The sequence below is a fragment of the Taurulus bubalis genome, assembly GCF_910589615.1.
Source record: "Taurulus bubalis genome assembly, chromosome: 5".
Taxonomy (NCBI): Eukaryota; Metazoa; Chordata; class Actinopteri; order Perciformes; family Cottidae; genus Taurulus; species Taurulus bubalis.
In genome coordinates, this window is record NC_136593.1 from 842,334 (window position 1) to 859,843 (window position 17,510).

The 17,510-nt window shown below is 42.5% G+C and overlaps 1 protein-coding gene across 1 annotated transcript; it reads right to left on the reverse strand.

The window, feature by feature from the left end:
• Nucleotides 1–4,134: 4,134 nt before the first annotated feature.
• Nucleotides 4,135–15,547, reverse strand: LOC306736950 (keratin, type II cytoskeletal 8; the record flags this gene model as incomplete). Its single annotated transcript, XM_079218641.1, has 10 exons — nt 4,135–4,235; nt 7,251–7,297; nt 7,434–7,510; nt 8,828–8,971; nt 9,096–9,221; nt 9,800–9,964; nt 10,279–10,374; nt 10,524–10,584; nt 11,380–11,588; nt 15,242–15,547. 10 exons carry the CDS (start codon nt 15,545–15,547, stop codon nt 4,135–4,137), a joined length of 1,332 nt encoding a protein of 443 aa, XP_079074767.1.
• Between the last annotated feature and the right edge of the window lie 1,963 nt (nt 15,548–17,510).

The following is a 17,510-nucleotide window of genomic DNA, read 5'->3' on the forward strand; positions in this document are numbered from 1 at the left end:
AAAAAACACTGTAGTGTAGTTATTTTAGCTTCCATACATGTGTATAGGCATGCATATATATATTTATATAGACACACACTTTTTTTATATATATATATATATATATATATAAAATGTGTGTCTATATAAATATATATGCATGCCTATACATTTTTAGGGTATGCCTATACATTTTTTTTTTATATATATATATATATACATACACATCAATGCATATATGTGTAGTATATACAGTACACTATAAGTGTATATATATATATATATATATATATATATATATATATATATATATATATATATATATATACACACACACACATATATATATATATATATATATATACATATATATATATATATATATATGTATGTCTAAAGGCTGATAGGGTCTCTTTAAATAAAAACGCTCACGCTCATTGGTCAACGTTCAATGACGTCATACTAACGGTTCTACTATTTTAAACTGCGTCAGACGCGAAGGCCACGCCCCCTCCCAGCATCTCATTAAACAAGGTGGCGCACTTTTTGTTTAAAAATATTTAGTGTTAAATAATGAGTATCAAAGCACGGAAACACACTTATTTTACCATTTTAAGATGAGCCATGTTGGCTCATCTTAACCGCCGTTAACTACTTCCGGTAAGAGGGCCGCTGCCGGTAAGAGGGCCGCTGCTCGGGCGGAGGCCTGAAGGGCCTGACACCCAGAGCGGACTCCGTTACCGGGCCACGCCGTTAAGGTACCGCGAGAAGATGGCGGGCTCGCTGATGTCATACTCACCATGTTGACGGAGGAAGAGGGAAAGTTAGTGGGACTAGTTTCCGCTGCGGGGTCTCTCTGGAGTTCACTCACGGGTTTCACCAGCAGAAGCACTTCCGGCAACCGTCCTTCACAATAAAAGCGTAATTTATTCAACTGCAATAGTATAAAAACAGGACAGAACTACATGTACGAGCTGCGTGACGGTGGAAGAGGTATTCAGATCCTTTACTGCTTAAAAGCACTAATGCCACACTGTGAACGTTGAACAGTCCTGCGTTCAAAACCTTACCAAAGTAAAAGCATGAGTGCTGCTTTCATTGTAACTGCTGTTTGTCCACAGAACTGACTGGATGATAACTCCCTCCCACGCCCTTCAACTGGTCCACGGCACATTATGTATTCATTTGATTTACTCAGAATCACACTTTATAGAATACACATATCTGAGATGTATTGTAGAAGATAGATATAAAAACAGGTTTGATAACAGGCCCAAAAATCTGAAATAATTATTCTGCTTTAAGTGTTGACTATACTCATACACAATATTGTTCATTGTATCATCTCCACCGTTAAAGTAACACATTTTGAATTGTGTATTTCATAACTATCTGTTTATAAATCTACATGAGCAAGTGGTTGGTCCAAAAGTTTCTGGAATAAAGTTTTAAAGAAGCAGAAAACTAAAATCCCACTTTGTAAATTTTCATTTTAGACTCGGGTCTTGGTTCAGGACTTGGTTCAGGACTCGGGTCTTGGTTCAGGACTTGGTTCAGGACTTGGTTCAGGACTTGATTCAGGACTTGGTTCTTGACCCAGGACTTGGTTCAGGACTTGGTTCAGGACTTGGTTCTTGGTTCAGGATTTGGTTCAGGACTTGGTTCTTGGTTCAGGACTTGGTTCAGGACTTGGTTCTTGACCCAGGACTTGGTTCAGGACTTGGTTCTTGGTTCAGGACTTGGTTCAGGACTTGGTTCTTGACCCAGGACTTGGTTCAGGACTTGGTTCTTGGTTCAGGATTTGGTTCAGGACTTGGTTCTTGGTTCAGGACTTGGTTCAGGACTTGGTTCTTGACCCAGGACTTGGTTCAGGACTTGGTTCTTGGTTCAGGACTTGGTTCAGGACTTGGTTCTTGACCCAGGACTTGGTTCAGGACTTGGTTCTTGGTTCAGGACTTGGTTCAGGACTTGGTTCTTGACCCAGGACTTGGTTCAGGACTTGGTTCAGGACTTGGTTCTTGGTTCAGGACTTGGTTCAGGACTTGGTTCTTGACCCAGGACTTGGTTCAGGACTTGGTTCAGGACTTGGTTCTTGGTTCAGGACTTGGTTCAGGACTTGGTTCTTGACCCAGGACTTGGTTCAGGACTTGGTTCAGGATGTGGTACTGATCAATGTTACTCATAACAGCTCTAGGTTGGTAGGCCGGAGACCAATAAGACGAGGGAGTCAATGTGTGGGCGGGGGTTGAGACACGGGGTGAGCTCGGAATAAACATGTTGGCTTTACTACACAGTCTGGCTCACGCACGTTATTAAGCGAACCCGACACAGGACTTGGTTCTTGACCCAGGACTTAGTTCAGGACTTGGTTCAGGACTTGGGACTTGGTTCAGGACTCGGTTCAGGACTTGGGTCTTGGTTCAGGACTTGGGTCTTGGTTCAGGACTTGGTTCAGGACTCGGGTCTTGGTTCAGGACTCGGTTCAGGACTCGGGTCTTGGTTCAGGACTTGGGACTTGGTTCAGGACTCGGTTCAGGACTTGGGTCTTGGTTCAGGACTTGGGTCTTGACTCGGGTCTTGAATGCAAAGACTGGAGACCTGTGACCTGAAGATCAAGGACTCGGTCCTCTCTGAACGACAATAAAACATAACAATCTTAATAAAGTGAATTATATCAGAAAGAATTCCCAGATCTATTCCTTTATTTTCTGTATTTATTTGATTGTATGTCTTCATTACATTCTCCATGAGTAAAGGTGAGTCATGCTACTGGAGGAAGTACTGCAGCCTTTAGCAGTACAAGTACATCAGTATATTTAAATACTGTTCTACTATTATATATTCTATCATTATATTATTCATCTTAATCATTCATGTAAAAGCAGGATTTTACTGGTGTAGTTGGTTGAACTATTAACTAATCATTATTTCAATTATTGATTAATTTGAAACCCTTTGAATCCCAAAGTGACACCTAACACATGACTATTAGAACTAATATACTAATACATGCATATTATGACTAATATACCAATACATGAATATTATGACTAATATACTAACACATGAATATTATGACTAATATACTAACACATGAATATTATGACTAATATACTAATACATGAATATTATGACTAATATACTAATACATGAATATTATGACTAATATACTAAATTATGAACATTATGACTAATATACTAACACGTGAATATTATGACTAATATACTAATACATGAATATTATGACTAATATACTAAATTATGAACATTATGACTAATAAACTAATACATGAATATTATGACTAATATACTAACACGTGAATATTATGATTAATATACTAACACATGAATATTAATACTAATATACTAATACATGAACATTATAGGTAAATATTAATACTAATACATGAACATTACATGTGAATATTATTACTACGATATAAACATTATGACTAGATACACATTATTAATAATATATAAACATTATGACAAATACATTCATATTATTACTAATATACTCATACATTAACATGATTAGTAATACATTCATATTATTACTCATACATACACATGTGATATTATGACTAATACATGAACATTATGACTAATACATCAGAATCAGAACTAATGCCTAAACATTATGACTAATATACTAATACATACACATTATTACTAATACATGAACATTATTACTAATACATCAGAATCAGAACTAATGCCTAAACATTATGACTAATATACTAATACATACACATTATTACTAATACATGAACATTATGACTAATACATCAGAATCAGAACTAATGCCTAAACATTATGACTAATATACTAATACATACACATTATTACTAATACATGAACATTATTACTAATACATGAACATTATTACTAATACATGAACATTATTACTAATACATGAACATGATCTAAAGGAAAAACAAACTAACTGCCAATTAATCCGACTAATTGATTGAATTGAATTGATTCAGCTGTACTTTCTATATTTTCATATGATTTGTCAGATAAATTCAGTAAAAAGTTAAAGATTTGCTCTGAGCTGCAGCAGAGGAATGAACTCAAGTGGAGTACAAGTACCACAGACGTGTACTGAGTACTGAGTACTGAGTACTGAGTACTGAGTACTGCCTGGTCCTCTCAGTGGGAGCTGTATCTGGAGCTGTCTCTGGTCTCCGTCGTCTTTATCAGCAGCTTGGGAGCAGAGCTGCTGCTGTGGAACCCGTTAGTACTTCTGGTGCCTGGAGGAGGAAACACACCTTCTAGGATTAACATGAGAGGAAACACACACATTATATGATTAACATGAGAGGAAACACCTTCTAGGATTAACATGAGAGGAAACACACCTTCTAGGATTAACATGAGAGGAAACACACCTTCTAGGATTAACATGAGAGGAAACACATTATATGATTAACATGAGAGGAAACACACCTTCTAGGATTAACATGAGAGGAAACACACCTTCTAGGATTAACATGAGAGGAAACACATTATATGATTAACATGAGAGGAAACACACCTTCTAGGATTAACATGAGAGGAAACACATTATATGATTAACATGAGAGGAAACACACCTTCTAGGATTAACATGAGAGGAAACACACACATTATATGATTAACATGAGAGGAAACACACCTTCTAGGATTAACATGAGAGGAAACACATTATATGATTAACATGAGAGGAAACACACCTTCTAGGATTAACATGAGAGGAAACACACACATTATATGATTAACATGAGAGGAAACACATTCTAGGATTAACATGAGAGGAAACACATTCTAGAATTAACATGAGAGGAAACACACATTATATGATTAACATGAGAGGAAACACACATTATAGGATTAACATGAGAGGAAACACACATTCTAGGATTAACATGAGAGGAAACACACATTCTAGGATTAACATGAGAGGAAACACACCTTCTAGGATTAACATGAGAGGAAACACACCTTCTAGGATTAACATGAGAGGAAACACATTATATGATTAACATGAGAGGAAACACACCTTCTAGGATTAACATGAGAGGAAACACACCTTCTAGGATTAACATGAGAGGAAACACATTATATGATTAACATGAGAGGAAACACACCTTCTAGGATTAACATGAGAGGAAACACACACATTATATGATTAACATGAGAGGAAACACATTCTAGGATTAACATGAGAGGAAACACATTCTAGAATTAACATGAGAGGAAACACACATTATATGATTAACATGAGAGGAAACACACATTCTAGGATTAACATGAGAGGAAACACACATTCTAGGATTAACATGAGAGGAAACACACATTATATGATTAACATGAGAGGAAACACACATTATATGATTAACATGAGAGGAAACACACATTATATGATTAACATGAGAGGAAACACACATTCTAGGATTAACATGAGAGGAAACACACATTCTAGGATTAACATGAGAGGAAACACATTCTAGGATTAACATGAGAGGAAACACATTCTAGAATTAACATGAGAGGAAACACACATTCTAGGATTAACATGAGAGGAAACACACATTATATGATTAACATGAGAGGAAACACATTATATGATTAACATGAGAGGAAACACATTATATGATTAACATGAGAGGAAACACACATTCTAGGATTAACATGAGAGGAAACACACATTCTAGGATTAACATGAGAGGAAACACACATTCTAGGATTAACATGAGAGGAAACACACACATTCTAGGATTAACATGAGAGGAAACACACACATTATATGATTAACATGAGAGGAAACACACATTCTAGGATTAACATGAGAGGAAACACACATTCTAGGATTAACATGAGAGGAAACACACATTCTAGGATTAACATGAGAGGAAACACACATTCTAGGATTAACATGAGAGGAAACACACATTCTAGGATTAACATGAGAGGAAACACACATTCTAGGATTAACATGAGAGGAAACACACATTCTAGGATTAACATGAGAGGAAACACACATTCTAGGATTAACATGAGAGGAAACACACATTCTAGGATTAACATGAGAGGAAACACACACATTCTAGGATTAACATGAGAGGAAACACACATTCTAGGATTAACATGAGAGGAAACACACATTCTAGGATTAACATGAGAGGAAACACACACATTCTAGGATTAACATGAGAGGAAACACACATTCTAGGATTAACATGAGAGGAAACACACATTCTAGGATTAACATGAGAGGAAACACACATTATATGATTAACATGAGAGGAAACACACATTCTAGGATTAACATGAGAGGAAACACACGAACATGGACACAGAAGAGACGATCGGCCCGTTTCTGTGACCAGAGCAGCAGGAAAGCATGGCGGAGATTGCCAGCTGGCTAGCTACCTAGCTACTTAGATACCTAGCTACCTATATACTTATTTTCTAGCTACCTAGCTACTTAGATACCTAGCTACCTAGCTACTTAGATACCTAGCTACCTATCTACTTATTACCTAGCTACCTAGCTACTTAGATGCCTAGCTACCTAGCTACTTATTGCCTAGCTACCTAGCTACTTAGATACCTAGCTACCGAGCTACTTAGATATCTAGCTACCTATCTACTTATTACCTAGCTACCTAGCTCCTTAGATACGTAGCTACGTAGATACCTAGCTACCAATCTACTTATTACCTAGCTACCTAGCTACTTAGATATCTAGCTACCTAGCTACCTAGCTACCTAGCTACTTAGATACCTAGCTACCCAGCTACTTAGATACCTAGCTACCTAGATACCTAGCTACCGAGATACCTAGATACCTAGATACCTAGCTATCTAAATATATAGATACCTAGCTACTTAGATACCTCAATATCTCAATACCTCAATACCTTGATACCTCGATACCTAAATACCTCGATACCTAGCTACCTAGATACCTAGTAACCTATATACCTATTAACCTAGATACCTCAATACCTTGATATCTCGATACCTAGATAGCTATATACTTAGCTATCTAGCTACCTCGATATCTAGATTGAAAGCAGTTCAGTGTCCGTTCTACTTCTAATTACTTCTGTGGGAAAAACGTACGGTTGAATAAAAAACCCTGAAGACTTACTGTAAATGTAATGTAAGACACATACATGAACTATATTTCTCTTCAAAGGCCACATGTTCTGCAGTTATGGTGATTTCACCGTTTAGAGAACGAGGTCTTCTTCACCTTCCTCAGGGAGTCGGTTACTTACTGGAGTTGGAGAAGGTCTGGATGTTGAGGATGGACTGATGTCCCAGTCTGCAGAAGAAGAGACAGAGAGTTTGCGTTGGTGTTTTGTATTGAAGGAGACTCTTCCTCCTCCTCCTCCTGCTCCTCCTCCTCCTGCTCCTCCTCCTCCTCCTCCTCCTCCTCCTCCTCCGACTCCTCCTCTCACCTGTCCTCCTCTCCCTCCAGCAGCTTCCTGTAGGTCGCGATCTCGATGTCCAGAGCCAGTTTCAGGTTCATCAGGTCCTGCAGGAGAAGAAGAAAACGTCTTTAATCTGTTTAACGTTGATGAAGAGAAAACACACTAAAGGGTTCAAGTTGGAAGACGAAAACACAGACAACTAAAGAAGTAGAGTCATTTATATAGACTTCTATACAACCAGAGGAGTCACCCCCTGGTGGTCAGGAGAGAGAATGCAGCTTTAACACATGAAGCATAGACTTCTATACAACCAGAGGAGTCGCCCCCTGGTGGTCAGGAAAGAGAATGCAGCTTTAACACATGAAGCATAGACTTCTATACAACCAGAGGAGTCGCCCCCTGGTGGTCAGAAGAGAGAACGCAGCTTTAACATATGAAGCATAGACTTATATACAACCAGAGGAGTCACCCCCTGGTGGTCAGGAGAGAGAATGCAGCTTTAACACATGAAGCATAGACTTCTATACAACCAGAGGAGTCGCCCCCTGGTGGTCAGGAAAGAGAATGGAGCTTTAACACATGAAGCATATACTTCTATACAACCAGAGGAGTCGCCCCCTGGTGGTCAGGAGAGAGAACGCAGCTTTAACACATGAAGCATAGACTTCTATACAACCAGAGGAGTCGCCCCCTGGTGGTCAGGAAAGAGAATGCAGCTTTAACACATGAAGCATATACTTCTATACAACCAGAGGAGTCGCCCCCTGGTGGTCAGGAGAGAGAATGCCGCTTTAACACATGAAGCATATACTTCTATACAACCAGAGGAGTCGCCCCCTGGTGGTCAGGAGAGAGACTGCAGCTTTAACATATGAAGCATAGACTTCTATACAACCGGAGGAGTCGCCCCCTGGTGGTCAGGAGAGAGAATGCCGCTTTAACACATGAAGCATATACTTCTATACAACCAGAGGAGTCGCCCCCTGGTGGTCAGGAGAGAGAACGCAGCTTTAACACATGAAGCATAGACTTATATACAACCAGAGGAGTCGCCCCCTGGTGGTCAGGAGAGAGAATGCAGCCTTAACACATGAAGCATAGACTTCTATACAACCAGAGGAGTCGCCCCCTGGTGGTCAGGAAAGAGAATGCAGCTTTAACACATGAAGCATATACTTCTATACAACCAGAGGAGTCGCCCCCTGGTGGTCAGGAGAGAGAATGCCGCTTTAACACATGAAGCATATACTTCTATACAACCAGAGGAGTCGCCCCCTGGTGGTCAGGAGAGAGACTGCAGCTTTAACATATGAAGCATAGACTTCTATACAACCAGAGGAGTTGCCCCCTGGTGGTCAGGAGAGAGAATGCCGCTTTAACACATGAAGCATATACTTCTATACAACCATAGTCCCCCCCACCTGGTACTCTCGGAGCTGCCGGGCCATGTCTTGCTTGGCCCTCTGCAGAGCGTCCTCCAGGTCTCTGGTCCGGGCTTTGGCCTCCTTCACAGCCAGCTCTCCACGTTCCTCGGCCTCAATCAGCTGGTTCTCCAGACCGCCTCGCTGAGGGGGAGCAACACACCATCCATGATCTAAAATGATCTAAATGATGATTTACTACGATCTATAACGATCTAAAAGATCTAACCGATCCCTCGTCCTTCGGGCTGGACGCGTCTCGCTGTACCTGAGCTTTCACCGCCTCTATCTCGCTCTGCAGGCGGCTGATCAGACGGTTGACCTCGGCGACCTCTCCCTTCACGAGGCGCAGCTCGTCTCCGTACTGACTCGCCTGCACCGACATCTGGTGCACCTGCAGGGAGGTGAGCAGAGCCGGGGCTGAAGGAGGAGAATCACTCAGTACGGGAGAAAAGGTCTGGTCCTCTCAGTACATTCACTCAACTGTGTTTAAGTACACATTAGAGGTACTTTACTGAAATATTCTACTTTAATTAACACTAAGTTACTTTTCAGATGAAGGTTTTACAAATAAAACATGCAATCAGTTTATAAAAGACGGTGAAACTAATCAACAGTACTGCTTATGAGTCAATAATACAACACTACAGGTGCACCTTGTTGCTAATACTCTAGACCTGAACTTCAGCCACATTTTGAACTTCATCTCTCAGTATTTGTAGAGTGTGGTCTGTGTACTTTTACTTCAGTAAAGGATCTGAATACTTCCTCCAAACATGATCCTCTCAAATGTCTCCTGGTGTCTGTTTCCGTGTTGGATTTCACTCTGAGCCTTCTCCTTTGTTGTGTGTGTGTATATATATATATATATATATATATATATATATATATATATATATATATATATATATATATATATATATATATATATATCCTGTATCTGTGTGTAACGGACCACGGCAGCGGCCTCACTTTGCTCTTGTACCAGGCCTCGGCCTCCTCTCGGCTGCGGGCGGCGATGTCCTCGTACTGAGCCTTGACCTCGGCCACGATGCTCTCCATGTCCAGGCTGCGGCTGTTGTCCATCTGCAGCACCACCGACGTGTCCTTGATGCCGGCCTGCAGCTCCCGCAGCTCCTGAGAACCAGCAGGATGCTCATGAGGTCACAGAGAACAACATATGGAAATACATATAACAGAGACACAAACACAGTGGAGTGACTCCATGAACAACATGCTCATAGTAGTAAAAGCATAACTCAAAACATCTCCAGTAAAATGTGGATCTAAATCATTCAAATGGACTGAGGCGTGGAGCTCTTTGGGGGAATGTTTCCTCTGTTTGTTTCTGTGTTCAAAGACGACGACGTTGACATGAAAGCGGTGAAAGTCTCCAGTGAGACGGAGCCATGGTCCTCCTCACTGGAGGAACACTAACACACACAGCCTACCTCCTCGTACACGTTACGCAGGAAGTTGATTTCATCCGTCAGAGCTCCGACTTTATCCTCCAGGTCGGCCTTCACCAGGTAGGCCGAGTCCACGTCCTGGACCAGAGACCAGCAGAGACCAGCAGAGACCAGCAGAGACCAGCAATTACAATTAAATAATTAAAATAAATAAAAAAATTAAAATAGTAAAAAAATAGTAAAAGAAAAGTAAAAAAATAGTCAGTAGAGTCAGTGTGTGCTCTGACCTTCTTCAGGATCACAAAGTCGTTCTCCAGGTTGTTCCTCTTGTTGATCTCGTCCTCATATCTGTAACAGAGACACTGTCTGAGACGACCTCATGTCATCATGACATCATGACCTCATGACCTCATGACATCATGACCTCATGACCTCATGTCATCATGACATCATGACCTCATGACCTCATGACATCATGACCTCATGACATCATGACCTCATGACCTCATGACATCATGACATCTTGACATCATGACCTCATGACCTCATGACATCATGACATCTTGACATCATGACCTCATGACATCATGACATCAAGACCTCATGACATCATGACCTCATGACATCACAACCTCATGACCTCATGACATCAAGACCTCATGACATCATGACCTCATGACATCACAACCTCATGACCTCATGACATCTTGACATCATGACCTCATGACATCATGACCTCATGACATCATGACCTCATGACCTCATGACATCATGACATCTTGACATCATGACCTCATGACATCATGACCTCATGACATCACAACCTCATGACCTCATGTCATTATGACATCAAGACCTCATGACATCACAACCTCATGACATCATGACATCATGACATCTTGACATCATGACCTCATGACATCATGACCTCATGACATCATGACCTCATGACCTCATGACATCATGACATCTTGACATCATGACCTCATGACATCAAGACCTCATGACATCACAACCTCATGACATCACAACCTCATGACATCATGACATCATGACCTCATGACCTCATGACATCACAACCTCATGACCTCACGACCTCATGACATCACAACCTCATGACCTCACGACCTCCTCTGACCCTACTTGTGCTTGTAGTCCTCCACCAGGCCCTGCATGTTCCTCAGCTCCCCGTCCAGCTTGGTCCTGTCGTTGTGGACCAGGTCCATCTGGCGCCGCAGACCCGCCATGTAGGCCTCGAACAGGGGCTCCACGTTGGAGCGGCCGCCCCCCTGGGCCTGCAGCAGCTCCAGCTTGGTCTCCAGCATCTTGTTCTGCTGCTCCAGGAAACGCACCTGAAGGGAGAGAACCCAGTTCTGACGGCCATGTTGGATGTTCTGACGTGATCTGGGCCTATTGGACATGTTGAACGTCTGTGCTTCTTTATTTACTATGTATTTATTATTATTCATCATTCATTCTTTGCATGTTGTTTTATGTCTTCAAAGCACTTGAAGATGTCGCAGAAGTCTGTCCTGGATGATAAATCTACTGCATGCTTATAGAAGGAATCAAGAACTTTATCATTTAATCTTATATTCAGTTCTTTAGAGGTGATTTTGTAGCATCTGTCCAGATGATAAATTGCCTCTTGGCACGTTTTCAGTGATATTGTATTAATGTGAAGACCAGTGGTGGCCATCAGGGCCTGCTAAGTTATAGCCATTTTATAATGTCATTGTTTTTCACAAATACACTACATGTATTATAAGTATTTTCCCTATTAGCTTATTTTCTCATGTCACAGCTCCTGTCTTCCTCTGTTGCTCTGCTTCAGCCTGCAGCGCTGCTTTCACTGCAGCTGGTTTCAAGGAGTTTCATTCAATCAGATTTCTCTCCTGTGTCTCTATGGAGCAAAGCAGTTTAAGCCTTAGCAGATTAAAGAACACTGAGAGGACGTTGTGGTTGATTGTCATGGACTTCAACAAATCAGATCTTTAGTTTAAACAGCTGGGCGTATTCTTTGATGTGCAGCGCCTGAGAAATGGCGTAGATGTATATGATTGGTCAGTAGCCCAGCGTGACTTCTGTCAACCAAAGAAGGAGAAGAAGAAGGAGAAGAAGAAGGAGAAGAAGAAGAAGAAGAAGAAGAAGAAGAAGAAGAAGAAGAAGAAGCAGCTAGAATCTCAGGCTGAAGCCTGAGAAACGGACTTGCTGGTGGATTTACTGATGACGTCTTTCCCACAGAGGGTTATGGTCGTCTGGTGAGTGAACTGCTGGTTGTGTTCCTGTTTTTACATCTGCAGTGTTCAATCATAAACAGCCACAGCGCTGTAGTTGCTGCTGGTCCGCCTCTCCCCTCCACGGTGCAGCAGCTGCTGGAAATGTCTTGTGTGTGCAGAGTTTTAGTGCTGCGGTTTTGTTGGATTGTTTTGTTCATTAAAATTGCTACAATACCGTAGCCGTTGTGAGAACCCCGTGTGACCTCCATGCCGTGATAGTGCAAAAGAATCGTCCGTATAGCAGAGTGAGCGTCTGCTGTCCACACATGACCGTCTGTCTGAACGCACCGTGCAGTGGGTCGGTCTGACCCGCCCCCGATGTGGACCATACGGCACTGAAGGCCTAGGTCGAAAACGCACGGCCTGCCACTGGTGCACATACCAAATACACCCATAAATGAAATGAATCATCGTCGTCATATCTTTTCCTCTTCCTGCACAGAGCAAAGGCCCTCATTGTTTCCAACCACTAGATTCATGAAAACATTCAAATGATATCAGATGAAAAGCAGCGGCGTCGTTCCGGCTCCGTCTCACGGCCTCCTCGGTGTCGAGCTCCGGTTTCCTGCCTGAAGAGACGAGTCCTGCCTGTTGTTCCTGCTGCTGCCTCACAAAGGCTCTCTGTTCGCGACCTCCTTCCTCCGGTTACAGCTGTCCGGCTCAATGAGGCGGAGAGCTCAAGTATCCACTGATTCAGGCTGTGAATGGCTCCTGGGAAGCAAAGGCTCCTGTTGGAGCTTCCTCTGATCAGCTGGGTTTCTGCCCCAACCGGGATCAATAATCATGTTTCCCAGAGGATCAATAATCATGTTTCCCAGAGGGTCAATAATCATGTTTCCCAGAGGATCAATAATCATGTTTCCCAGAGGATCAATAATCATGTTTCCTAGTGGATCAATAATCATGTTTCCTAGTGATGTTTACTGTCTATAAAATATGTTATCTTAACTTTTATTCATTTAATTCAAACACTTTTTGATCTGTTTTGCTGTCGTTTGAGTTTACAACAGAAATCACTTTGCTCAATAAAGTGGATTCATATGCTGCATATGTTTTGCACTTTTTCTGTATTTATGTCTCTCTATGAACCAGACGAGTGAGAAGCAGTTCTCATGAGCAGACACACAATGAGCAGGAGGGTCGGTCTGTGAGCCGGCAGCGTCTCGAGTGAGGAGCAACAAAGCTCCTTTGTGAGCGCGACACCGAGTCCGTGAGAACGACGAGCTCCAGAAAGATGAGCTCTATAAAGATGAGCTCCAGAAAGACGAGCTCCAGAAAGATGAGCTCTATAAAGATGAGCTCCAGAAAGACGAGCTCCAGAAAGATGAGCTCTATAAAGATGAGCTCCAGAAAGACGAGGTCCAGAAAGACGAGCTCCAGAAAGACGACCTCTATAAAGATGAGCTCTATAAAGACGAGCTCCAGAAAGATGAGCTCCAGAAAGACGACCTCTATAAAGATGAGCTCTATAAAGACGAGCTCCAGAAAGATGAGCTCTATAAAGATGAGCTCCAGAAAGATGAGCTCTATAAAGATGAGCTCCAGAAAGATGAGCTCCAGAAAGATGAGCTCCATAAAAGATGAGCTCTATAAAGACGAGCTCCAGAAAGATGAGCTCCAGAAAGACGAGCTCTATAAAGATGAGCTCTATAAAGATGAGCTCTATAAAGACAAGCTCTATAAAGATGAGCTCTATAAAGACGAGCTCCAGAAAGACGAGCTCCAGAAAGACGAGCACTATAAAGATGAGCTCTATAAAGACGTGCTCCAGAAAGATGAGCTCTATAAAGACGAACTCCATAAAGACAAGCTCCAGAAAGGCGAGCACTATAAAGATGAGCTCTATAAAGATGAGCTCTATAAAGGTGAGCTCTATGAAGACGAGCTCCAGAAAGACGAGCTCCAGAAAGACGAGCTCCAGAACGACGATCTCCAGAAATTTGAGCTACAGAAAGACGAGCTCTATAAAGGTGAGCTCCAGAAAGACGAGCTCCAGAAAGACAAGCTCTATAAAGACGAGCTCCAGAAAGACAAGCTCCAGAAAGACGAGCTCCAGAAAGATGAGCTCTATAAAGACGAGCTCCAGAAAGACGAGCTCCAGAAAGACGAGCTCCAGAAACATGAGCTCTAGAAAGATGAGCTCTAGAAAGATGAGCTCCAGAAACATGAGCTCCAGAAAGATGAGCTCCAGAAAGACGAGCTCCAGAAAGACGAGCTCCAGGAAGATGAGCTCCAGAAAGATGAGCTCTAGAAAGATGAGCTCCAGAAAGATGAGCTCTATAAAGATGAGCTCCAGAAAGACAAGCTCCAGAAAGACGAGCTCCAGAAAGACGAGCTCTATAAAGATGAGCTCCAGAAAGATGAGCTCTAGAAAGATGAGCTCCAGAAAGATGAGCTCTATAAAGATGAGCTCCAGAAAGACAAGCTCCAGAAAGACGAGCTCCAGAAAGACGAGCTCTATAAAGATGAGCTCCAGAAAGATGAGCTATAGAAAGATGAGCTCCAGAAAGACGAGCTCCAGAAAGACGAGCTATTTATCAATTATCAAAAGAGTTGCTGATCAACTTTCTGCAGAAGTACTAATACCACAGTGTAAAAATACTCTGTGACAAGTAAAAGTCCTGCGTTCAAATATACACAAAAGTATCAGCATTAAAGTACTTGAAGTACTTCAAGCTGCTGGTATTTAACACCCGGTATTTTTCGTTGTGTCTGTGAGTCTCTACCTTGTCGATGAAGGTGGCAAAGCGGTTGTTGAGGCTCTTGATCTGCTCCTTCTCGTGGGCCCGGCTCAGGGACAGGCTGGGGTCGATCTCCAGGTTGAGGGGGGCCAGCAGGCTCCTGTTGACGGACAGCGGGGCCAGCGGGGCCCCCAGGCCGGCGTACAGAGACCCGCCGCTCAAGGACACGCCGCTCAAGGACACGCCGCTGAAGGCCCCCTGGCCGGGCCCGAAGCCGCTCAGCCTCCTGGAGCCACCGGAGCTCCGGACCGAGCCACCGGAGCTGATTCGCTTGGAACGACTCAGACTCATGGTGGAGGAGAGAGGGAGGAGAGAGGAGAGAGAGAGGGATGGAGAGAGAGAGGGATGGAGAGAGAGGTGGAGGAGAGAGAGGTGGAGGAGAGAGAGGTGGAGGTATATAATGTAAAACAGACCGCTGGAAGAAGACAGTGGAGAAAACAGACGATGAGGATGAAATGCAGGTTGTTGAGAAGATGAAGAACGAGCTGAGAGAGGGAGTCCGAAGAGAACCAGGTGAATCCAGGACGTCCGACCACAGCGAGGCGTCTCAGGTGTCTCAGGTGTCTCGTGGCCTTTTAAACATCTCTGAAAGGGCGGAGTCAGAGAAGGCGGAGTCAAGCTGCAGCGCCACAGAGATGAAGTGTCAGATATCCAGTGTTCCTGAACAAGCAGGTGCTGGATGATGAGAGAACAGAGAACCTGGTAGACAACAGAGTACCAGGTAGAGAACAGAGTACCTGGTTGACAACAGAGTACCTGAACAGGTAGAGAACAGATAACCTGGTAGAGAACAGAGTACCAGGTAGAGAACAGAGTACCAGGTAGAGAACAGAGTACCTGGTTGACAACAGAGTACCAGGTAGAGAACAGAGTACCAGGTAGAGAACAGAGTACCTGGTTGACAACAGAGTACCTGAACAGGTAGAGAACAGATAACCTGAGCAGGTAGAGAACAGAGAACCTGAGCAGGTAGAGAACAGAGAACCTGAGCAGGTAGAGAACAGAGAACCTGAGCAGGTAGAGAACAGAGAACCTGAGCAGGTAGAGAACAGAGTACCTGAACAGGTAGAGAACAGAGTACCTGGTTGACAACAGAGTACCAGGTAGAGAACAGAGTACCAGGTAGAGAACAGAGTACCAGGTAGAGAACAGAGTACCTGGTTGACAACAGAGTACCTGAACAGGTAGAGAACAGATAACCTGAGCAGGTAGAGAGCAGAGAACCTGAGCAGGTAGAGAACAGAGAACCTGAGCAGGTAGAGAACAGAGTACCTGCTCAGGTTCTCTGTTCTCTACCTGCTCAGGTTCTCTGTTCTCTACCAGGTACTTTAATGCTGATACTTCAGGTACTCTGTTCTCTACCTGTTCAGGTACTCTGTTCTCTACCTGTTCAGGTACTCTGTTCTCTACCTGTTCAGGTTCTCTGTTCTCTACCAGGTTCTCTGCTGGCCCCCCTCAACCTGGAGATCTGTCCCTGAGCCCAGGAGAAGGAGCAGATCAAGAGCCTCAACAACGCTTTGTCACCTCCATCAACAAGGTAGAGCCTCACAGACACAACGTATTATCAGGGATTAGATACCAGCAGCTTGAAGTACTTCAAGTACTTTAATGCTGATACTTTTGTGCATGTACTTATATTTGAATGCAGGACTGGTACAGTAAATATGAATCAAAATCTTCATCATGTTTAAAGTCTTTAGTCACGTGCACTTTCAATAAAGAGCCTCGTCGACATCCCAAACTACAACACCCATGATGCACCGGGATCCAGAGCTCTCGTGCGCATGCGCCGCGCAGTTAACGCTGAGGACCGAACGTGTTCTCGGTGAGCTTGTCCTCGCGAGCCACAAGCCGGTAAACGTCCGTCAGTGACGTCACGGAGCAGCAGCATGAACGCGCTTCCTCTCGTGTGTCTGTGTGTCCTGATCCGGACAGGAGCTGATGGGCGCGGTGAGATTAATACACACATATATATATATATATATATATATATATATATATATATATATATATATATATATATATATATATATATATATATATATATATATATTTATATTTATATATTTATTTATATTTATATATTTATTTATATTTATATAGTTGTGTGTGATCAGCTGTTTGACATGATTAATATATCATATTTGTATTTATTGATCAGCCTCCTCGGGCTTCTTGCAGCTGTTTGACATGTTTAATATATAAGATACATATTTATATATATATATATGTATTGATCAGCCTCCTCGCGCTT